At 38.6% G+C, this 25,854-nt stretch overlaps 1 protein-coding gene across 2 annotated transcripts in view; it reads right to left on the bottom strand.

The window, feature by feature from the left end:
- Window positions 1–25,854, bottom strand: part of Ppp3ca (protein phosphatase 3 catalytic subunit alpha) — a 291,242-nt gene that overhangs the window by 63,135 nt on the left and 202,253 nt on the right. For both annotated transcript variants that reach the window (XM_006970334.4, XM_006970333.4), the window contains exons 3-6: window positions 12,471–12,595; window positions 5,093–5,204; window positions 3,494–3,639; window positions 197–336 (exon numbers count right to left, since the gene is read on the bottom strand). In XM_006970334.4, coding sequence (XP_006970396.1) covers window positions 197–336; window positions 3,494–3,639; window positions 5,093–5,204; window positions 12,471–12,595 — 523 coding nt within the window. The remainder of the gene's footprint in view (window positions 1–196; window positions 337–3,493; window positions 3,640–5,092; window positions 5,205–12,470; window positions 12,596–25,854) is intronic.

Here is a 25,854-nt window from a genome sequence, read left to right as displayed (position 1 = left end):
TTAGTACATTTTATCATTAGCAACCATCCCTCTCCCAGCACCTGTTTCTCATGCCTTTCCTACTCTTCACAGAATTTATACATACATGGATTTATATGCAGGTATACGATCTTTATATCTACTTATTCACTTATCCTTCATAAACTCCAATACTATAAGACACACATGTTCCAGACTGTGAGGGCCAGATCCTCACCTGTAGAAGTACGAACACCCCCTGACTGTGTTGTGAGTGAAATGTTCCTGAGTCTTCTCATTTCCAAAGTCCTCCAGGGGGTCTGACCACAGGATGTCACACATGGGCCCGTAAGCAGGTGGTTCTTTGAATCGGTCTAACTAAGAAAAATAGAAGACAGAGAACAAAATACTCATCTTTGGACACTTAGAATTCAGAAAACACAGGAAACCAGTTCTGAGTGATGACCATCTGCACCCCCCACCCCCTCCACCCTCCCCACCCCCTCACCCCCGCTAGCCTCAGACGGAGGAAATGGCATCTACTCTTCTTTCAATCCCCACTTCACCCAAATTCTGCCTATTTCTCCGGTTTTCCTTTCTTCTTTCCCTTGATGAACCCACTAAGTATCCGCCCTCCTCTCCCCCTTTGCCTCTCTCCTGTCTCTTTAATCCTTACACTTTCCCCTTGTTTTTCTTTCACCCATTCCCTTTTAATCCTTCTCTTATTTTTTTCCATCCAAATGACAGTCATCACGGTTTCAATCTATTCCTGTCTCATCTGTGAAGGAGGAGCTTGGTTTTGTTCTGTCTACTCCCTGCAGAGAACTGTCATTTAAAACCCGGATAAGAATTCCCTGTGATATTTTTTTAATCTGACCAAATGATTTTGAGAATGGGTGGCACGTGCTTTGTGCCCTATTGATACTCACTCCTTAGAGGTCACCTATGCTCCTAGCTGAAGTACATGCCATTTTGTAGTTGGTGCAAATAAGAGTGGGACAGCAAAATAACTCCAAATTTCTCTAGCCACTTGTATGCTCACACTTCTATGCCCTAGCTCCTTCCTTGGGGCCTTCCTATGAAATTAGTTTCCCATTTATAAACTGCTTGGCCATCATCTCCCTACAGTTCTTCAAACACTGAGCACCTAGCCTTGCAGTCTGTGCAACACAACCCCAGAAGAAATAGTAACGTGCCCCCCACGAGAGGATATCAACACACAGAGAAGAATTGAGGTGTACTTGATATGCTTTCAGTTCATTTTTAAAGATTTATTTTAAAAACCAATGGTGTTATATGTTTATCTGGTGCACTGGTATGAATATGTGGGCAGAGGTGCCCACTGAGGCCAGGAGAGGGCATCAGATCCTCCGGGGCTGAGTTGAAGGGGGTGTAGAGAGCTGCACGACATGACTGATGGGAACCGAACTCCAGTCCTCTGCCACCAACATCTCCTTAGCCCCTTGTTTGAGGTTTAAAGAAAAGACAGTAACACACTTACTTTCTAATAGGAAAGAAAGAGCATATTACTCCATCTACTCCTGAGAGTATAAGTCAGTTGCATCTTAATGACAGAGTTTGCAAGGAAGGACTTGAATTTTTGGCTTCCTGAGATAAAAACAAATACTAATTTCATGGCAATAAATAGTTATGATATAGAAAGATATTCATGACTCAATGTTATTTTCGCATTACTATGAGTTCCAATAAAAATTATGAGAGCACCAGTAAGCTGTATGAGGATGATTACTCATTTTAAAGTTCAGGTATATATATATAGCCAATGACTATATCTTTAACACAATAGTTCAATAGCCATATCCTATCTGTTTTTTACCTATAAAACAATACAAAGGTTATAGAATGAATTTTCACCACTTCTTCCTGTTAGAAGGATGCTTGATGCACTTTGTGTCTTTCATTTAAGCCCATGAACTTGCCGATGCCATCATGTACCACCACATACATGCATGTCTGTGGTTCTCAGCATTTAATAGAACAAGTCCGGTTGCTTGTACTGCTACATGTTCCATTTCCCTGCCACGATCAGCTATAAAGTTACCAGTATACAAGGATATGTGATTATTACATTTCATCACTAAACACAATGGAAAATACTACTTACTAAATGAATATTAATTAAAGACAGCTTATATAATTAACTTGTAACTGCTGTTTAGAATACCAATCTGTGAGGCAGTAATGGAAACATTCAAGTTCAAGAAAATTAGGAAAGAAAGTATCAGTTACTAAAATGACATCATAGGGTCTCATGTCTGAATACCCATAGGCAGAATTTGAGTTTTGTACAGGAAGAATCCTAAGTGAGCTTTTACTGGAGCAAGATCAGTATACTCACTGGCATCAAGGTTACTGTATGGCTTGTTTGAAGCTAGAGTTTACTTATAACAGACCAGGCTCAAATAAATACCAGACAGCACGCATCTTTCTAGCGAAACTCAGCCAAATGCCAATTTTAATAGTTGAAATGCAGCAATGTAGAATGTAAGCAACTTATTCTTTCTAAAATGACTGTCAAGAATAGTAAAAGGGGATCAGAATCACTTCCATATTCCCTTCTGTGCTTGGAAAAGTATAAGCTGTTTTCTTAGGTCTCTAAAAGGAAAGGAGAGGTATCTGCGACAGTTTTTACACATCATTAATTCTTGCAGGAAAAATGTGACTGGTTTCTTAGCTCAAAAGCTTCATGGTAAAAATTATATCCAAATTATGATACAGTATGCTGTACACTTTAAAGTATAAAGTATATGTGCACATAATACTAGAAAGTGTTATTATTGTGCTGTCTTTTGGAAACTTGGGCACCAAAAATACAATGAGTTGGGTTTTTTTGTTGTTTTTTTATAAACCGTCATGTCTTTTCTTACTTTGCTGCATTATCAGAACATAAACATCGAGAAATAAACCATTACTTCTGTTGTGCAGCACAGTTTTATGAAAAGTACACAACATACTTCCTCATCCCCCTCAGTAAGCCTCCTGCTGGGAAAAAATAGCAACAGAAAAAAACAAGCAAAAGTATGCTTCTGAAAAAATGCCACTGTTTTTTATGCAGTACCTAATACAGTCAATATAATGTTATCTTTCTCTTGGCTAGATGCTGACTTCATTATTTTATATTGGAACAACAACAGCAAAGACTATCATGATAAAGACATTTTAAAGGTCAAGTTGTGCTACTTTCTCCAAAGGCCAAGTAACTTTTCCAATGTAATATATCATGAATATATGATGGGCCATTTGAAAAATAGGAAGACGAAACTGCCTACATACTCTAGAGATCAAACATACGATATTTTTAATGACATGTGCCACATGCTAAGCCAAACCCCAAGGGTCTAGAGATGTATCATCATTTTGAGCTAAAAAACTGATACATATCAGGGGGGTGTGCGTGTATTCAGTTATTTTAAAGGAAAAGGGTGCAAGCAGAGACAGAGGCAGCACAATTCATGTCTCCCAGCAACCGCTGAAGGGCAGAGAATGAGTAGACCTGGACAATAACAGAGCTTACTTTTCTGATGTCATCTAGAGTGTTAATCTCTGGAGACAAACCGCCATGTACACACAGGAACTGTTGGTTCATCAGTGCGGCCAGGGGAAGGCAGTCGAAGGCATCCATACAGGCATCATATACTCGTTCTGAATACTTTATTTTACCTTTGAAATGTGGTGAGAAGCAAACATTTATTCTCATGCCTTTATGACTAGGACCATTTCATTGAAATTGTTTTGTTTCTTTTTAAAGTTTTCTTGTCAGGATAATATGAATATGACCCTTCAAAACAGAATTAATATGATTTCCAAGACTCGAGGATTAACTTTCATATACAATATTTTCTATTTCTGATATCCATCCATATTGTTTACATTTTATAAATTTTGTCTAGTAAATACAAAACTTTTTACACACTTTGCATATATATATGTTTGTTTATAAATATATAAAATGCATGTATACACATAGATTTGAATATGTGGAAGATAACGGAGAGAGGGCCATAAAGCTGGTTTATATTCCCATAAGATTCAGTAGAAAAGCCACAGCCACAAAACTTTCTGAAGCTTTTCTGCTTTACAGAGTTCTGATTTCCCCATATTGACTCACAGCTAATGTTTTTAGGAAAGTCTTTATGTTTCACTGAATATAAAACCAAATTACAGAGAAAAAAAGAATTAAAGTTTCAGTAAATAATGGGGAAAACAGACAGGAAGAAAACAAAACTTATACAAAGCATTCCCTAATCCAAGTACTTATGTCTAAAGGAAGGCATCAACTTTCATTTGGTCTAACGTCCTAGAAGCTGACATCTATGAGGCTGCAAAACAGAGGTTCAGTTTGGCCCCCATTTTCTTTTCTTGACTTGAGTAAGATTAAAGGGTGGAATCAATTTCTTAAACACTAGTTGTGTACTATGACATACATGAAACTTTAGCTTAGATTAATAGGTCCCTTGATAAAACTTATAATTAAAAAATACATTCTGGCTTGACCATATGCCAGCCTTGCGTAGGCTCGCATAGTCACTGTAAGTTCATGGGTACAGTGGTCCTGTCATGTTCAGAAGATACTGCTTTTTTCTCTACTTTCTCAACTTCTGTCTTTTGCACTCTTTCTGCCCCTCTTCTAGCATGGGAGCAGAATGGATTCATGAGCTCTGTACGAACTGAGGCACTGTGCACAGCTGATGGCCTCTCCAGGAGGAGGAGTCAGTTTTCTTTAAGGGTGTGACCTGGCACAGGCTGACTATGCTCTATCGGATGGCCCCACACCTAGGAGTCTATGAGTAACCCAACTTGGAAATGGAAGGTGGGAAACAGCATAGAGTTCTGGGTGTAGGGAGGTGGGGAGGTGAACCAGGGAGGAGTTAGAGGGAGGAGTGAAGAGCAAATATGACCAAAGTACATTGTAGGTTATTCTTCGAGAATTATAAACATAATTTAAATTATGTATTCTTAAAACTGTCCATGTTTAGAAGGATGGCATGAAATAATGTCAACTAAAGCTTTTGACCTTTATGCAGAGAATAATAATAGAATATGTTTTCAATTATCAGTTAAAATGATCATTCAGTATCTATGACCATAAAGGAAAAAGTCTCAGTATACTTACATTCTTGTTTAAATGTGAAATACTCTGTTAGATGTCTACATTCATGATTTCCACGAAGTAAAAACAGTGTTTTGGGGTAAAGAATTTTCAAGGCCCACAAATACAGCACACACTAAGGAAAAAATAAACATAAAATAAGCATCTTCCTTTATCTGTGCATTTTATCAATTAACAAGATGTCAATGTATCATCAAGGCCAACATTCCCAACCTCAAAGGATACTTAGAAACAAGCAGAATAAAACCTAAGGTACCACTTTCAACAGCTCTCTTGGCATTTGATTAATTCTTTAAAAGTTACATTGATTTGTGTGTGTGTGCGTGCGTGCGTGCGTGCGTGCGTGCGTGCGTGTGTGCGTGTGTGTGTGTGTTCATGAGCACATGTGTGGAGGTCAGTGGACAACACACTGGAGTTTTTTCTCTGCCGGGCTCAGGTTGTCAGGCAAAGCCGTAAGTGCCTTTACTCACTGAGCCATGTTACTGGCCCTTATCTTGTCCTTTATTTCATTGTCTTTGTGAGACAGAGCAGAGCCCTACTTTTTTATATATAAATATATATAAATTGAAGGGCAGGGAGTCTCAACACATTCACTACTGAAAACAGGGAATGCACTGCTTGCGCTTTAAAACTCTCAAATGAGTTCATTGGACATCGTAAAATGTGTGATGCTGATGGCTAGCGACACATGGATCAGGTTTGGAATAAATCTTCATTGACACAAACTTTATAGAGATGAGGTGTAAGCGGAACAATCAAATATTAATACCAATATACCCTCAAGTGGCATTCATTAAGAAACCACACAGAGCACAAAACAATTCTTTGAAAAACAAGCATGCTGTCTTCTCTTCATGAAGCTTGTGCTCCCAAAGTGCATCCAAGGCAGGGACAGGACAGAAATACAAACAGACCAGACTCTGATTACTAAAACACACATAATATTCACACTTCATTCACTAGTCTTCCAACACACAATACATATACTGGGTAATTCTAAAGAGAAAACCTATAGGAAATGTATCTGTTGGCTACCTGGGAAGGATATTCACCTGTAAACTTCTGTGATAAATTACCAAAGCTTGGAAATAATTATGCTTGAACATACAGCCCAGGGGGTTTGAGAAAATACTAATTAAGGAGACAAGTGTAGATTACTGTGATGTTCCAACAACATGTTATCTTCGAATATGAAATAGTGATTGAAACACAGAAAAACAATAGTTTGGCATTAGTGTGCGTGTGTGTGTGCTGCTTTATTTTTCTAACTATAGTCATTAGCTAAAGTTCATGTGATTAAGATCCTAGCATATCTGAGGAGCTGACCAACTGTCGTCTATAAGGGGTTCTTGAAGCAGCATGATCTCTCTCTATGCCTGCAAATCTCCCTGCCATCTCAGTGAAGAGTGAGGCAGCCTAATGAGTCCTTGCTACGAATCCTAGTTTCGAACTCCTCTTACATGTTTAATTAAAAGGAGTTTGTATTATTCAAATTTGCCTCATATTTCAGAGAGGGCATTTATTATGTGCCATGAATGTCAAGGAGAGGACTATCACCAATCAAAATTGTGAAGATTGCCCCTTGATGCAGGTGATGGGTATGTCCACACATACCTACTTGCAAGCTGGCAGTTAAGTAGGAATGCCTAATTTGGAAAAGGAATGCTTATATAAAGACCCTTTAAATATATGCGAACAGGTGCTTAGAAACAGTTTATGCCAAAAAGCACTAAAGCCTTACTTGGACTCATCAGTTTGCGATAGGCAGGACATAAGCCTGGCATCCCTGTCTGCATCTGGCATTGTTGCTTTGCCTTGAATCTTTAGGTCGGAATCCTGCTTAACTCTGCACACTGGTGTGTCACTCCTGTCTGTAAAGCCAGTACTGCCTAACCTATCCCAATTGCCTGGACGGAGGGTACAAAGGTGACAGTAACTGAGGCATCTTACTGTCAGGTTTTTCCACGTCCTTGGGTTCAGCCATTGTCCTAAACCTGCAGTTACACTAGCTTCTAGGAATACCAGGGGTTTGCAACATGCTACCCTTTGATGAGCTCACCCTCAAGCAGAGGCCATCACCACAGGGAAGCTGGATTGTTCTCCCAAGCAACAGAGCAACAGGGACTTGCAGAACAAGCAACAGGAACACTTGCAGAGCCAGATCTGATGGAGTCGGACCTCATGCACACTAGGAACTGCTTGCCGCTGCACACCACCTGCCCCTAAGCCAGTTCTCCCTCTACTTACACTTGAAACTCCTGTCAGGAGCCTGAAGACTGACTTGGGGTCATGGAATCCTTTTCTGTTCCTCTCCCCAGTGAGCTGTGTCAATTAAAAGTCTGCTTTCTGCCTTCTACCGCTACTCTCCCTAACTGGATAACCATGGCAGGTGGCTGAACCTAGTCTGTTGGGAGTCCTGGGCTAGCACACATGCACTACCACAATTCCTACCTGGGTGTGTTTGATTTACAGTTCAGTGAGATGCATACGATCTAGTTAGTACAGATATTTTTTTAAGTTTTTGAGTACAACGCACGTAACACTAGATATACATGTCATATACAACTCTACGAAAATGTACATATATGCGCCCCATGAAACCGCTACATGGTCCTAGAATCCATAATGCTTTCTCGTGCTCCCTCCTTGTCAATAACTTTTTGAAAAATTTAACCAAAATTCTACCTCTTCAGATCCATTTTTTCCCATAATAATTTATCTTGAAATAAAGCAATTATCTCTCCATCTAAAATCTAAACTGCATTTTGTAAGCCCACTTAACTACTTACCAGACTAGAGGAATCGTATCTGAAGACCCTCATTTTCTTTATGTCAGTGGTTAAAAATCTTATTCTGATACCAGCATGCAGCCTTTTAACTTCATCCCTTAGTCTTAATTACTAAAGTTATTTCATAACTGAAACCTTAAAGATAACCAGAAATATCCTAAGCTAAATATTCCTAGTATTTATACGTTCACATTTAAAACGATGCAATATACAACACCTTTGTGGATGTCAACTACTCAGCAGGTGGCAAGCATTTGGGATATATTAACCCCATCTTTGCAGAAGGAAAGGTGGGGAAAAAGAGGGAAGAGGAGGGGGCAATAAACAAAAAAGAGAGGAAGAGAACAGAAGGAGGGGAGGAAAAAGAAAAAGAAAAAAGGAAAGAAATTAACTCAGTTTTCCAACTCCTTGGCTCAAAGCTTTCAAAAGTGCGAGTCATTTTGTTTTCCACATAGTGTTTCCTTTTCCCCCGTGGCAAGCACGAAATACCTTCCAAACACTCAATGAAACCGCACACACAGCCAGCATGGAAGAAATGGCATGGGCAGTGAAAGGGCAAGGGTGGACTGGAGAGTGGAGCCCTGCCAGCCTTCACCCTCAACATCTGCCGGGACAGGGCTGCCCAGCACAGCAAGGTCTTGTGGCAACTGCTTTATCATCTCCAGTGCCAACATTCTGAAAAGCTGAAGGTCTTTAACAAAATTATGACCTCAGATTTGTTTTCAAGCACAGACTCATAAAAATGATTATAACCAAATGAAGCAAGAGAAATCAATGTCACTCAGGTGTTCCTGGGTGACTGACGTGAGTCACCATTTCGCTGTCAGTTTGTGAAGGCAGAAAGAGCACCCTGTCACATGGACCTTTCTTGCAGGCTAAGATGGAAATCATCCTACCTGTTAACTAAACAAGTATTTACAACTACTAGTCAGAGTCACTCAATCTGAAAGATTGCACTGATTTCCGTCATAACCATTGCTTCTGCTAATGTATGACTCATTCCTAATAACATATTCCTAAGAACATTGTTCTCTTAGTTCACTGATAATAACAGTGAAACAATTTACTTAGTAATTTAAGTATTTAGATGGACAGTCTCCTTTTAAAATTGCACAGACTTTTTAGGAGAAGCAAGGAAGTCAAAAGGAGAATACTGTTTTAGCTACACACTGATCAGCTCCCTGAACTGGTAACTGCCCATGCCTCAAAATGTTCTAATCAAAAAGGATGCTTCTCTGTCACGGATGGCTAAGTGCAGGCTATCACATAAACTTGGACAGGACCCAAACTCCGGCAATATGGAACATGACTTCTCTAAGACATCATTTGTCTGGTCTGACAAGCACACCGTGAAGGGGCAGTCAAACATCAGGGCACTGTCAGGATCGCTAGCTACCAAGACCAGTGGCCCTGATTGTCACCTCCATCACGTGTTCTACTGCTTGCTTGTTATTCCCAGGCGGCAGCACCACGGAATGGGAATGCTGCCTGGCTTGCCGTGCTTCATTCTAGTCCACAAGTTCACAGCTAATAAACACAACAGCTTTTCACACTTCAGTGTGCTGGAGGCCCTGGCTGAGGTCCGGATGCAAGCAGAAGAGGAGAGGCCAGCTCACTGTGAACTCAAGGATGGTGTGTTGCGGAATACCTGCAAAGAGCCTAACGAAGTAAACACAAGGAAACAGCTGTGCATGACTCTGCTTGCAGATTCGGGACTCTGCCTAGGGTCTGTAGTGAAACACAGCCAGCTGTGGACCTAAATATACACACACGCCTGATCAAAGAGATTAGGTAGGGTAATGCGATCATCAGGAGGAGGAAGGTTTGTTGTAAGACAAATTACAGTTGAGAACAAAATTGCTTCTTTCATTGCTACTCAAAAGCTGGCTTGTTTGGGGGCTCATTTTGTGGGGAATGATTTCTAATCATGGCAGAAAAGAGAAAGGAGAGCTACCGTGGGGTGAGGAGGGGGAGTGTGTAAATGAGCAGTCTGTGCTGTGCACAGGACACTACCCAGAGCCTGCAACTGGAGTCAGCAGAGCTCATTAGAAACAGGATACGTTCTTCAAAGCCGAGTTGCTATGAAGTAAATGCAGGCACCCCTCTTCATTGAGAGGGTAAGCTTAGGAGAACACTCACAGTATAACCCCAACGTTATGAACACAAATCTAAAACATCTTGAAACCTGGGGGGATAACACACACCAGAAAACTAAGCTCTTATTCTAGGAGTTTAGGAGTCAACAATCTCATCCACACAGAGAGTATTTTCTATCTGATGTGCACATATATGAATGTGTGGGACTGTGTAGGAGCTTCTGTATTAATGGCATCTATTTCTTCAGGTACATGCATTGAACACACTGTGACCATCATTTGGGACAGTGGAAAGAGTACAGCTTTGGAATCTTAAACCCACTCAGTCTTAGTGTCAACATCCCATGAAAGGAAGGAACTTACAGATTCCTTCCAAAACTAGGAGGAATGAAGGAGATCACTTATCAGCCAACAACACTTTCAGCATGCAAACCATGTCAGCCTCCCTATTCCACAACAGATATCTTGATATATTCTTAGTAAGAATATTTCATATACATCAGTGGTTCTCAACCTTCCTAATGCTGCAAACCTTTAATACAGTTCCTTATGTTCTGGTGACCTCTGACCACAAAATTATTTTCATTATTATATCATGACTGTAATTTTGTTATTGTTATGAATCGTAAAGTAAATATCTGATATGCAGATGGTCTTAGGTGACCCTTGTGAAAGGGGTTGGGACCCATAGGTTGAGAACCACTGATATAAATGCTTGATATGTTTTAATATGCTGATCATATGACAACCACTGCAAGACTACTCACAGGTCACAATTAGATCAAAATGGATCATGCTATATATGAAACATTTTGTCATTTTTGTGTGTATGCAGAAAGCCCATGGGTCTGTACTCACATTTTAACTAAGAGCCAGTTGGGAAGATGGAGCTTTTGACCATCTCAGAACATTTTAATGCACTGTGAGTGCTACATTCAACATAACACAGCACTTAGTTGGATATTTTGACCTTTGCATGAATTTTGAATTTTAAAATGAACATAATAGACAAAATGCTGCAACTCTCTTCCTTCAAATATCAAGAACAATTATAGATCTTTTCAATGACAAACATCTAGTAGGGACCAAATCAGTGATTTCTACTTTCTAAGCTTTTTAAAAATGGAGCTTAAAAAACTCTAATCAGGAAATATTTAGAATATTTCAAGTGGCCCGAGGCCACATATATAGAGCTGTAGTTTCTGTAGGAAAAACAAATAGAACTGGGGTGTGTCTCAGTGTTATGATGCCTGCCTAGTATACATGAAGGCCTGCTTCATTCCCGACACTAAAACATATAAAACTAAAGCAGAGTGACAACAAAAACTGAACCCAGGACAGTCACCCATTCCAGGGTTTGGCTTGCTTTAGATTCTGTATAATCATATTTCCTTGTCTAGACCTTTATTGCTAGATATCAAGGAGATATTTCACATTTTTCATAGTCAGAAATATAACACATGTGCACCTGTTTAACTGTGATGCTTATGTCCATTTAAAAATGGTTTATATATACATACAAATCTACATATATGCACACACATAAATTATATATGTACATACACACATATGTACACACACATACATATATGGAAAGAGAGACAGAAACAGAGAGAGAGAGAGTGAGAGAGAAACTGAGATTGATTGAATTGCAGGTAACTAAATACCCCAAATATTCAATTGGTATGTTTAAGGTTGACACACTGTGTTAGCATTAAATATCTTTTTAGTAAATTTAATTTTAAAATACTTTAAAACAATTTTTCACATGATGATTGTGAGTGAATGGTGTGAGGCAACAGTAATGATGACTTAATGAATAAAAATAGAGCTCATTTGTATTCACTTTTTTCTTAAGAGTGGATATTGACTAGTATCTATGAACTTAAGCTTCAAAACTTTCTCTTATGAAAATCATGTTTTTTCAGTATGTTGGACCCTTCCTGAGACATCATATTAGGCACCAGAGAGAACAGACATGAGTACAACAGGGCCTTGTTTTGACTTTGAAAGTCATGTCCACTCCTTAAAGCAGATGAAGGTGGAAAGCTGGGGAAGAGCCTCTACTCAAGGGTTATGTCTTCTGCTTTGATCAATGACTTTGACAAATTACCTAGTTAGATGACAGGTACCATGAACTAGCAGCGGCCAGTGTCTTCACACAGGCACATAAGTACTCTGTACCCATTTATGAAAACTGTCTCACAATTATAAGCCATAGATATGCTAACTCAAGTCCACTTATGCTATCTACTTTAAATAGTTTGTTCACCATGATATAGAATTATTCATTGTTTTCACCAACTTTCAAAAACATAAAATACACAAAAGACAAAATCTTACCATTTCTTTGACATCCCTCTTCATTAAAAACAATACAGGAGTATTTATATCATTAATTGTATTAAAATTGATTGTATAAATTGTATTAAAATTGATACCTCACTACAGTATCAGTGATCCATAACAGGCTAAGAGGAAATCACATGTACTTACTTCGATACTGAAGTACCCTCTGTCAACATAGTCCCCTAAGAAGAGGTAGCGAGTGTTGGCAGGAGATCCTCCCACTTCAAAGAGCTTCATCAAGTCAAAGAATTGTCCATGGATGTCCCCGCAAACTGAAAGATAAAATAAATTTTATGGCAATATTAGCTTATGCGCCTGGATCATATAATCAAATTTGTAGAGCAGGAGAAATGAGACAGAAAAGCCAAGTCCTTTGCTGAAGATGCCAAAGTTCCTTAGTGGCAGATCTTGCTCTATGGTTCAGGCTTCCTAATTCACAAATTAACTGGGAAAATGGTGGTCATAAGAATAGCAGGGGCTGTTGTCATGCATTTAACAATACTGCATGAGATTCTAATAAGAAATTGATGTTTCCTACCTTCCTTCTAACAGTGTCATGGGCTAAGAATCCACTGTACATGTAAAGAAGGGGAAGACAAGCTCTGGGAAAGGTATATAATCTATGTATAATGGAGGTGTGAATTCATAAACCCACCATTATTGCTTTGTAAAGAAAAAGATGTTGATGTGTATAAGAAATACTATGTTTTGCTAGGTCTAATAGGCAACTGACATTTAAATTCTAAAAGAATGTTTTTGTAAGATATATTATCAATTGTCGAAACAATTTTTGTAAAGTATATCAGAGGAACTGTAATTGAATAAAATCACCAGGAACTGATATTTCTTAAATTTTCTCCTTTTGTAAGCTAAAACATTAGAAAGAATTCAGCTTTCTTTTGGCTTGATATTTACTACTTCTATTACTGCTGGGACCCTCAAAAATGAACACTATAATCTCTGCTGTGTGGAGGAGACAGTGTACATGGGATATGTAGTTTGACAAGGTCACTGCCAAAACTGAACAATTGGAGCTTCAATTCAGATTCATTTGATTAAAAAGTTTTCTTTTCAACCATCAAAGGCTTGTATGTACATGTATAAATTATTAATTATTTTGAAACACATTATGCTTAAATAATGGACATCATGCAGATGTTTCCTCAAAGACTGACAGGATCTTAATGTGCTGGATACTGTGATCACAGGCAAGTCACTGAGATAAGCTGAAGTTCATTATTCAGCAGTCATAGCCTTACAGATATACTACAGAATCCATTGATGCAACAACTGTAAACCAATGAATAAAGTTTAACTGATTTGGAAAGTCTTCTTTTCCAGCATGGAATAGATAAGAACCATTAAACAGTATAGGTAAGTGAGGTTTTAGGATGTCGGTGCTTTAAAATCTTGGTCTACTAAAATGATGTAAACAATAGGGAACCTCGAGTGCTTGGGCGGGCACACCTTTCCCAGTTCCAGCCAGAGCCTCTTCCCTCCCTTCAGCAAGAGTCACTGTAAAATGATCAGAAACATACTCTTTGCTTCTTCAAGTAACATCTCATCTTAGATTATTTGTACGTAAGGGCATTTTTATTCTTATGGTTGAGTGTTTCACAATTGGATCTTTATTCTGAAGGACTGAGGAATTTGGGCTGGGACTGAGCACATCATGTTCTTCTTGGGATAACATGATGATCTCAACTAAGAACAAAGGAAGAAAGAGACCACTCTTTTGTGAATATTTTGGCTCATATGTTGCCGGGCAAAGAAAGCTGGCCTTGGGGGAGACAAACTGCCACATATCCATGTGAAGCTACTTAAGCAGCTCTGGAAACCTAAAGGTTTGCAAACTCTTCCATTAAAAAAGTTGCAGCAAGTAGGTCTTAACCCAAAGCCTGCCTGGGCAACTTAGTGACATCCTGCCTGGAAAGGAAACGAAACAAAACAGGAAAAGGAGAGCAGGGGGCTACAGCTAAAAAATTAAAATAAAACATCTATCTTAAAAACTCAATTGGCTTATCTTCTATTACAATTTTTAAAAGGCAAGGCTGAAATGTATTAGCTAACAAGGAGTAAGAATTCCACTGATTTACATTACAGTGGAGCTGGTATGGTTGGTTACACAGACACCAACTTCTCTCAAGTTGCAGGGATTTTTATACCCGTTATGTATGTTTCAACCCAAAATTCATACAGGAAAAAAAGTGTTTGCCTAGAAAATATGTGCTCACATATCTTTCATTCCACCTGCAGAGTGAAGGAGGGAATACTACTGAATGCCAATGCCTGGGATCCCAATAGCTCTGGTCTGCCTGGCCACGGCATCTCTTTGTATGGTGGGTCCCTATTAGGGCATGAGGGTTGGTTACTGGAAAAGATTCAGAGAAAACATGAAGCTATGTGACCGGGCAAGATAGGCTTCAAACATTATTTTATGGTAGTGGCAAATTTAATCATCACATCATAGGCTGTTATTAAACTATCCCCAAGTCAAAACAGTCCAACGAGAACCACAAAAGGAAATGTGGAACCACACTAGCTGGCATGGATGGACTCTTGACTAGCCAGTGCCCATCCCCTGCTGTGTTTTTCACTATCTGAATGACCTTGGGCAGGTTATTCAAGTTCTCTGAGCCACCACATACTTACACACAAAATTCAGTGACACTGGCCTTATGCCTTACAAAAGATTGTTTGTGAGATTAACCATGTTAATATTGTAGCAGGCGTACGAGTTTCTGGATTTTTGTAAGAACGTGAGGAATGTTACACCAAGCACCATTTCTAAATGGCTGCATCTGGAATGTCAAGATGCTAGACTGAAGGGATTTTCCCGGTTGGGGCTGTAAGGAAAGCCTTCTGGACACATCCCAAAGCAACTGCCTTCTCTCCTCACCCTTCCTCTCCCACACCCTTCCTACCCTCTCTTGGCATTTTACCTTTCCATTTCAATTCCTGACCATGCCTGAAAATTCCAGAGTAATGGGTTTTACTTTGCCATGTCAGAGACGGAAATACCAGGATAGTCACTGAAGCTGTAGAGCACAGGTTAAAAATGTGGTAAATGACTCAACTGTAGGATGGCTGGGGAACTAGCAGGAAAAGCCATGATGGACAGGGCTGGGGGATGGCCGAGTGAGTAAAGAGCTTCCTGCCTAAGTGTGAGGTTCCGAGTTTGCATCTTCAGAAGGAAGCCAGTTGTGGTAGCTGGCATCTCTACTCGCAGTGCTTCTGTTTGCGATTGGAGGGTGAGACAGGAGAAGGCAATGGCATCTATGCAACGCCCAAACAAGAGACCATATCTCAAGGTGGACAGTGAGGATAGACAACCCAGGTTGCCATTGAGAGGCACACACCTGCTGTGGCTGTGTGCATGCTTGCATAGACACACATGGCACACACAGGCACATATCAAACACACCTACACAAAGGCACATGGTTAAAAAACATAAATTATAACAGGTGATGAAAAACTCTAGACAATTAAAAAAATCATAAAAACTTCTTTTGTTGGAATCTAGAAGCATTATTATCATGAGTGTAAATTTACATAATAGAAAATTAATCTTTTATTCTGTTCCATAATCTTGACCCAAAAGACCACCGTAAGTGTTGGATCATGGTTAGATGGCATAAAGAAGGGCAAAGTAATTATTAAAATCAAGTATTTAAAACCTAGGACCCAGACACACACTCACTCCTGTGATGTTTCACATTGTTATACCTCACAACCACTCATGATGACTATAGGCAAATGAAAACAACTTGCACACATAATTGTATCTAAAATGTTGAAGCCTAACGAAAGAAAACAGAAACTTAAATAAAAGATGCCTGAGAAACAGAAATCATTATTAAGGACATTTAAGTATTTTCAAGATCACTTAAGATATTTTTTAAGCCAATTTTTTTTTTACTTCCTCAGATTTCACAGACTGCCTACTTTGCATGTCATATGCTTAAAGTCTTTCCAGACTTTATTACATAAATGTGCTTCTCTCTGCCCCCATTCTTCAATCTTTTGCTGCAATTTATTGTCTTCACAGTGCTTATCATTTTCAGTAATTAACTACCTGACTCATTTGTTTCATGTTTCTATCCAGACTCTCCCCAATGGACTAGAACCTCTGCCATGATGGGTAGCAAGCAGCCCTGTTCACTCTATGGCCAAGACCTATAGTAGTGTCTATACCCAGAAGGCACACAGCCACTCACTGCCATGGGATTCTTCCACTGGACCTGTACCAAGCTTCATTTGAAAATCCATTAGGAAATCAGAGCATTTTTTGAGGTGCCCTTGGGGACAGACATGATGACAATTTTGTGGAGTTTGTCTTTGTAGAGGATGAATCCTTCAACTCTCTGAGATACTAGTTGTTTTAAGCTTTTAAATCCTAGGATTCTAAAGAGAGTCTATTAAGATTGGAGTCAAATACAGTATCTGCAAGCATCTCCTAGTGGCTACCTCACCTAGCCTCCATCAGAATCCCCACAGATGTAGCCTTATTAACAAGCTCTTGGATGATTCTTATCTAATCCATATAGACTTATTCCTCTGAACATCAGTTTTAGCTGTCATTCTGCATGCTGGTGTGCTTTGTCTCATAGCAGTCATATTTAGGTGGAAGTATACACTGGGGAAAAAAAAAAAAAAACTCTTTTGAGTCCCTTCCAGTCTGGGATGAGATTAGCACTTTATTATTATCTGAAAGAATCACAAGGAAGTAATGCATTCAAGGAGTCAGAGGAAGGGTTCAAACTACACATGGAATGACAAAATTGGACCCAGCCTCCTGATTAGCTGGAGGCTGTGAGCAACCTAGCTGCTAACTTGCCTCTTTCGTGGGCATTTGATGCATGGTGCTTCCCTATGCATGCTAGGACAGGCACAATGGTGAGTGGAAAGTGTAGCCAGTAGCCTTCCCACTAAGGGGCACAATGGCTCTGTCTTTCATCTTCTTTGGAATTGTCTAATGGTCACATTCTTCCGAAAGTTTGATATTAAAACACTAATTATTCCTAGGCACTAGACTGTTAGGATAAATCTGGTAACATATAGATAAAATACACAAAGCCCAAGTAATAGCTACCATGGAATGTCCAGAGAAAATCTGACATTCTGTCATTACACACAGCTCCTTAGGAGGCTAGGTCCTATCATACGCCACTGCACTTAGCTTTCACAGTACTGTTAACAACCAGGCTTTCAAAGTCCTATCACACTATCAGGAGAGCTTATTTCACAAGCACACTTCTATTTGTTCTATCCCATTGGACTCCTCTTATTTGCTTCACATTCCGGAGGGCTAGTGTGGGGGGAGGGGTGGAGTACTCAACTGGAGGCCGGTACTGATAAACCTATGAGGTAAGAGAGCCTGGCTCACAGGTACAAAGTCACTTAACAGAAGAGTAATAAATTATGCATTCTACTGCACAGTGAGAAAAAGTGTTAACAATAATGTACTGTACCCTTCAAAGCAGCCAGAAGAGAGGATTCTGACCACAATCTTTAATGTGAATGCTAATTTCCTGGTTTAATCATTACATAATGTACAAATGATTCTAAATTTCACACTGGATCTCATAGTTACGTGTCAATTAAGAGATATGGAAAAATCATCAGTCATAGAGAAACATAATGTAAATAATAGAAAGTAGCTTCTGGTACTCCGTAGATAATAGCCATATATTGGGCTGAATAGTCCCCAAATTATATCTTCAACAGATAGTCAGCTAACTGTCAGACCTTTGGAGAGCCATGGCGTTTAATAAAATTAGATGTCAGAAATTTAGAGAACCATGGGAATGCTAGCAAGATTAACACAAAAAGATACTGAAATAAAAGATGTTTTCGGGTGAGCCACTGCTTATGACATCCATTCCTCATCTGACACGATGGTTATTTTCTCAGAGGCTCGTCCTGCATTTGTGGTTAGATGGGAGAAGTGGGAAGCAGGAACAACTGTGAGCAGCTGAGGAGGGAGGGGCAGCCATCGCTGCTGCTGTTCCTGGGCTGAGTGACAGGGTACAGAGGACTGCTGGTCACAACATCCAGAGTAGAGGCTGATGGTGCTTCAGGGGCCAACGGAACCACTTAGACACTCGCTCTTGCACACGGATGCTGCTTACATTAGCAAGCTACTGAAAACAGATCTAAGCAACAGCTACTTTCATAATTACCGTCTGATAATGATGCTCTCCACCCATGATTCTGGGGACACTTTATTAACACTGTATCAGAACAATTTCAAACATGACTGGGACCAATGACTTTGATCTAAGATTTAACTTTTTAAGTGAGGACAGTGGGGTGAAAAACACTATGAATGTTCAGATTTAACTTTTTAAGTGAGGACAGTGGGGTGAAAAACACTATGAAATGTTCTTTTATTTTTATATGGAAGACAAAAGTTTTTTCCCCCATATAATATTCTTGCTAGAAAGCTGGCTAGCTCTGGTATCTTAGGAATAAAGGATTTGAGTGGATGTTAAAATAAATATAAATATACAAGCATATGAATGTGTGTACAATGCTACCAACTACAAAGTAGGCATGCTGGCATTAGGGGGGCAATAAAGCTGTCAGGGGTCATGAAGCATAGGTTCAGGAGTGAACTCCTGCAAGTACTTCAGGCAAAGGAGGCCTGAAGAGTGGCGGTCTTTGTAATTAGCTTGGTAAACTGGTGATATAAAAGCAGGATGAATGGTTGATCATAAGGCAAGCCTATGAGCCCCTAAATAGGACTCTTCTATGTGGAGAAGTTAATGAGCAATGTAGTGAGTCTGACAAGATCCCAAGAACAGAATCTCAGGCAAGGCCAGAGTGACAAACTGGAAACCACCAGAGCCTGTGGATGAAATTTGCCTTGTATCTTCTGGCCAGAGACACCGGTGTTCAAAACAAAATTACATCACATGTGTATTAGGTCCACAAATCTAAACTAATTTAGTAAATATACAAATGAGAATTTCCATACCATAGCTTAATTATTTTTAAAAGAATTCCATTGATTCTAAGGTCTTATTGGCAATTAAATTATGGCATTAGAAAATGTAAACCAAAGTTGTTAGTATTAACCACACTAGGATTAGGAAAAAAAGTCCAGTAAAACTGCCATGTAAATAACAACTTGAAAGGCTCTGATAAAACTGTCCTTCTTGGTCAAAGGCACATAACAAATGAAATATAAAATATACACTTCCAGATAAGATGATGTACAATAACAGGGCTGACTGAGCGCAGAGCTACACAATGAGTTCTATTTACTCACCCACTTAAAAGGAGACCTATCACAGAATATCACTGAGTCAACTTCAGGCTTACACTGAGCAGGAGTTTTATAATGTCACATAGTTCCAGGATGAAGAAAGATTATATAAATTAGGATGTCAAGAAACACAGTATTACACTGTTATTTTTTTTCTAAACTGTCAAAAACTAAAAAATAACAGACAAAAAACTAAAATTTTAAGGACAAATATTTCAGATTTTCTTAGCCCGATTGGACTGGTACTATGATTTATAAGTAAAGTGGTTTTAATTTGTGACTCATTATTTTTCTAAAAAGACCTTTTTTTTTTTGCTCCAAAATATGGACTTTTATCATCCTAAAGTATTTGTATGATGTACAGACTTCTTCTGCAAGATTTTCCAGTTCTCACTAAGCCACCACATGGTAACTTTCTCTTTAGCAAAGGCATGACTGAATCTCTACACAACTCTCACTGCAGAGCTTCAGGACATAAGCCTGTGTTTTTCCCTAATGGCCATAACTCCCCAGGACAACAAAGGCCCTTATGTTAGGGAACTAACAGTGTCTCATTCTAAGCAATAGGGATTAACCTATCAACCTTACTGGCTCTCTGAATACTTTTTTCTACCAAAATGTTTTCATTTCTCAAATCTGCCATTTTCAAAGGAAGATTTTTTTTTCCATAGAGGCTATGCTAAAGGTTCACCACAAGGGGTACTGCACTTCTTCCTGTTGGTAGTCCAGGTTTAGGTAATCTTTAGGAGATGAGAAGTTCAAGTACAGATCAGCCAGCCAAGCAGAGGCATTGCTCATTAACTAGGAAGTGTAAATTTGACACATCAAAAGGTCATGGAGATGTTGGGAACCTTAGGATGGCACTTCAGATTGCTACTACCCAGAAAAGATCATCAAATATAAAATAAACAAGAAATGAACAAAATACAACAAAACCTAAACCTTACAAGGTTCTAATTCCCCAAAGTGGCATATTTCAAATAATGAATATGTTTCCATAGCAAACAAATTATTAACCAGTTTGTCATAGTTTGATACCTTTGAATATAATGAACAATAATGAAAAATCTGTATCCAATTAAAATTGGCTAAAACCCGAAATTTTTGAGAACTGTAATAGAAAATCAGATACAAAGCAATAGATTCAATGAAGACGAGTAACATTAATTTCAACTTTCACTTCTTCATGAAGCTATTTTAGGAAGATCAATAATCTGTCACATGATATTAAAGAGAAATTGGAAAAGGCATGTGAAAGAAAAAGGGTACAATATGCTGTTGGTACAAAAGTTACAATCAATCACAAAATACTTCATTAACCTCGTTCGTAAATCTCCATTTGCAAGATTTGTCCTGTAAGACAGCCGACAGGAAGATACCCCGTCTGCATTTCAGTACTATTTACTGAAAGAACACGTACTAGGTGAGGTGTATCCCAGCCCAGGAGAGGAAACAACTGAAAGCTACACTCGTGGCTGTTCCCCTCAACACAAGTGCCCCTGCTCCCTGCTGCTGAGGTGGTTTTCAGTTGTTTTAGTGACTGAATGGTATGACAGAATTTTTTTGTTAGAGAAATATTATTAAGAAAGTATGGGGATGGGGCAATCGCTCAGGGGTTAAGAGCACCGGCTGCCCTTCCAGAGGCCCTGAGTTCAATTCCCAGCAACTACATGGTGACTCATGACCATCTGTAATGACACCTAGTACTCTCTTCTGGCATGCAGGCAGAACACAGTATATGCAATAAATAAATAAACCTTTAAAAAAAGTATTTGTTCTATGAATTACTATTAGTTTTCTGTCTTGTCACCAATCTAGATCTCAGTGAAGACACAATTATTAAAGGCTCATTATGACATCATAGTCATAGAAATCACAGTTATGGTTCTGATGATAACACACAAAAAAACAAGCAAGTATGTATAATGCTTCTGACATTCTTAAAATGATGTATTGTTTATTTTTCTTAAGAACTATTGGTTATTTGATTTATTTACCTTAAGTAGCTCACTGAGTCCTTGATAGCCATCATCAATCAAGAGAATCAAATAAGCACCATGATTTGATACAATCTGATCCAAATGTTTATGAGTTTATTAAACACAGATATGCAATTTATTATTAATAAGTTAATGCTAATACCCTTAATTAAAGAGGAATTAATCTTGGATTTTAGGCTCCCGGGATCATCCTGAAACATGGGCTCCCCTTACTCCAGCCGGAACTAAGGCAGGCAGCAATGTCTTAGTGTTCCACGTTGGGCCTTCTCAGTCTGTCTGTCTTTTTAGATTCAAGAATAAAATAAAATAAAAATGTGACAACAGCTTCCTTTTTGTGTTTTCCTAATGTTCTATTTCATTCTCAGGGAGACGAGTGTAGAGCAATGGATACAGACTCTGCCAATGGACTACTCCACCATCTAAACAGCTGAGTGGCTGACCCTAGAGAAATCAGATCATCTCTTCTGTACTGGTTCCATCATGAGTCAAAATGGAACACCCAAACAGCACTACCCTCAGAGGACTAAGTAAACCACTTAATAGCAGCTAAGTACTTAAAACTGACCAGTTACTGAAAAACATAATATTTGCTTCACAACTGCTCTTAGGTTTTGTTGTTGTTTTCTTAATGTAAGTTCCTCATGTTTTACCATAGACAATAAACGGTTGTACCTCTCCTAATTACTTTCCCATTCATTCCCCCACCAAAGCAGCTTTCATTATCTACAGAATGCACGAGCACTTCCGGTCTGCTTTGTTCCCCCGATTCCCTCCTCTGCATAATCACACTTCTCTTTTTTGGTCCATGTTTCAAGGCTTGGGCCATCTTGCTCTGTAAATTACCACCTGTGTAACTGGGGCAGGGTATTTATTCTTTGTAAGGGCATCAGCTACCTCACTTATAAGGATTCTGCCAGTTTACTTTATGGGCTTTGAAAAGGTAGCGAGGAAAAAAAAACTCTTAGTATACGGTATGTATGCTAGGAAGGTAGAGCTGAGGTAGAGGATCGTCTATGTAAGAATGATTTTCAATATTCTGCAAGACTAAGATAAATACATGGGTCTTCTATACTCAGTGTAGCCATAAATAAAACATAAAAACTATTCTGTGCATTTCTCTTTTCCATAAAAATGCACACTACCACATACTGAAAGTGGCCAGGGCTAATATCAAATAGATGAGGTCTCCTATGCCCACTTTCCATTTTTTTCTAAAGGTGAAAATATCACCAAATGGCTTCAGTGATTTCTGCCAGCCCTTCAGCGGGTGGCCCACGACAGTTTCCAGCTAGTCTCATTTTGTTTTGCAGCAAACCTCATTTACAAGGCCACTCTGTTCCCGGGCTGGGGAATAGTGGTAATGTTTTAAAAGCTGGAAGTGACATAGTAAAGAAAAGAAATGGATGACATTTCACCAAATGGATTTTCCAAAAAAGAAAGAACTATTTCTTCTTAGCTCTCTGGAAAACTCAGTTAAAAATCCTTTTGACTGGGGAAAAAAGTCAGTCATCTCTTTTTCTTGTCATGATATTCCTTCAATGTGTCAATTTAAGGAAATACTTTTTATGTGTTTTTTAAGAAACTAAAGACAAGAAAATAAATAGCGCCATTGTGAATTCCACATATTTGCTAGTGATCTTGCAATCATACACAGAGGGGCATTACAAGAGTTTGGCTAAAAGTGACTTCCAAGTAGATGAAGTAGACAGCTCCTTCTATGCCTTGGACAAGTGAGGGGTGCTGGTCAGGGCCTCCGACAGGCTGTGCCTGCCTATAGGCAAACACAAACCATGCTCTAGAATGGCTACAGGCTGTGGCTTCCTCAGCAAAGATAAGCAAGCTTAAATGCTATGTAACAAAACCTGGAAACTTTGTTTCTAATTCTGAACTGACCAATCATTTAAGCTATATGATATTCTACCTCAGAAATGTGTACGAGTATTCTGCATAGATTCAAAAAGTGCTAAAATGTGTAAAAAGCTCAGACATGTTAGAACTCACTAATCTGCAAGTTAATTATGAAACAAATATCTGAGGAAGAAGTCTGACAAAGGAAATGCCAATGTCTTAACTCCAACTAGTTTTCTTGGATCAATATTTTATTTTATCTTTCCCTAAGTAGATGCTTTCCAGAAATGGTCATTTACCGGATGAATGAATAAAAATGTGTACCAAGAATGCTACATTAAAGAAAGAACAACACTAAAGATATATAAACATGTAACTTGCAAGAGATCAATAAAGAAATAGAATTCATGCTCCTGAGAACTTAACATCAAAATGGAGAGGGACCACGACTAAAAATTGACATTGGAAGGTACTGGTTTTCCTGCTAGCAACATAATTCCTTCTTTATCTAGAACTTTCTGGGTGCTAGATTATGGTGGGGAACTACGCATTTAAAACTCATTTCTTCCATTAGTGTATTACTGGGCAAATCATTTCATGGCCTGCTTGTCATCAATTTTTTTTTTTTTTAATGAAGGCAATGGAACCAGCCTAGATGCCCATCAACAGATGGATAGATAATCAAAATGTGGCACGCACACACAGTGGGATTTTCAAAAGCAAAAACAAAGGGGTAATAAGAAAATCTGCAAGAAAATTGATGGACTGGAGAAGTAGCAGATGGCAAGGTGACCCAAACTCACACAGACAAACAGCACGTGTCTACTATCATAGGATGGTCCTAGTTTATAATGTGTAGTAAGTGTGTGCATGTGAACAAAGACGAAGTAAATAGAGAGAAGACATTAGAGAGTTAAAAGAAGGTTGAGGAAAGGGGGGGGAGGCAAAAACTCAGAAGTGACTTGAAAGCTGAAAGCAGATGGGGGAGACAACAGGGGGGTGGGGGCAGAGGAGGGCAACAGGAGAAGGGGCAAGAGAAGTAAGCATAGCATGCATTGTTTTAAATTGCCATAGAACCAGCAGATGCTTGAGTGTTAATTTAAAATGGAAACAAAATTTTAAAAGGACAACAAAATATCACTCTGAAAAGAATCATTAAGTTGGCTGGACATAGAGGTGCGCGCCTTTAATCCCAGCACTCAGGAGGCCGAGGCATGGGGATCTCTTGAGTCGGACATCAACCTGGGCTACCGAGTGAGTTACAGGGCAGCCTGGTCTATACAGTGATGCCCTGTCCAACAAAATGTTGAATTATAAATGCAGTTATATATAAAGTTTTAATTTTAAAATTCCAAAACAAGAGAAAGAATGAGGTCATTTTGTTTATCCAGAGACAAACAAACAAACAACAACAAAACCCAAAAAGTTATTCTAGATTCTCCCAGATCTCCACAGCAGGACTAATGCTCACTCACATAAAGAATGAACACACTAATGTCATTTGGAGCCTATATGCAAAAAAAAAAAAAAAAAAAAAAAGTCATAGTCTTCTAAAAAAAAACTTGATCTTTCATTTCAGCATAACATCTTTGTGTATTTTGTATATTTATATATGTATTTGTCTCTGATCTTAACATGAGCCAGGCTTATGTTCCTTGCTTCTGTAGTATATGGCAAAAATATCTAATTAAATTATGCAAACAATGTTTGCCTAACATGTTCTATCTGGCACAGAAACAGTGATTATGGTAAATTAATGCAGGTGTTTAGAAAACACAGAATAACTGCTGATAACCTGTCATAACTTGTGATTCATTAGCAATCATAATTTCAGATTTAGTTAATTTTTGTTAATTAAGAGTGATGAATGTTTGTTATATATTTGAATTGCTAAAAAGAGTGATCATGATTATTAGTCAACTCTTCTTCTCCTTGACAAAATACAGAAGGTTGAAAACATGTTCATAATACATGTCTGATAAATGGTTAAATGGCTCATTACAAGGGAAAAGCTTGTTGTATAAAACTCCATAATTTCAAGTCAAATTTCTTTAATGACCTACTTCATTGAACTTCCACAATGCTTTTCACCTTCCATATTTATTGTTTTTTGTTTGTCAATTGTGATGACATAGTTTGATTCTCAAAATCCACAGGTTAGAAACAGAACTAATTCCTGCACGTTATCCTCTGACTTCCACCTACATGCTATGGCATGTCTGCACCCATTTACATACTAACAGACATAGGAAATTAAATAAATAAATAAATAAATAAATAAATAAATGTATAAAAAATTAAATATTAAATCACCAACTATCTTATGAATCTGAAATCACTTTCTTTTTAACAGGGGGCTTAATTTCTTTAATGAGAGGGTATTCTAAATAATTCATTTAAGTGAGAAAAAAC

The sequence above is a fragment of the Peromyscus maniculatus genome, chromosome 6, assembly GCF_049852395.1.
Source record: "Peromyscus maniculatus bairdii isolate BWxNUB_F1_BW_parent chromosome 6, HU_Pman_BW_mat_3.1, whole genome shotgun sequence".
Taxonomy (NCBI): Eukaryota; Metazoa; Chordata; class Mammalia; order Rodentia; family Cricetidae; genus Peromyscus; species Peromyscus maniculatus.
This window is presented reverse-complemented; position numbering and strand designations above follow the sequence as displayed.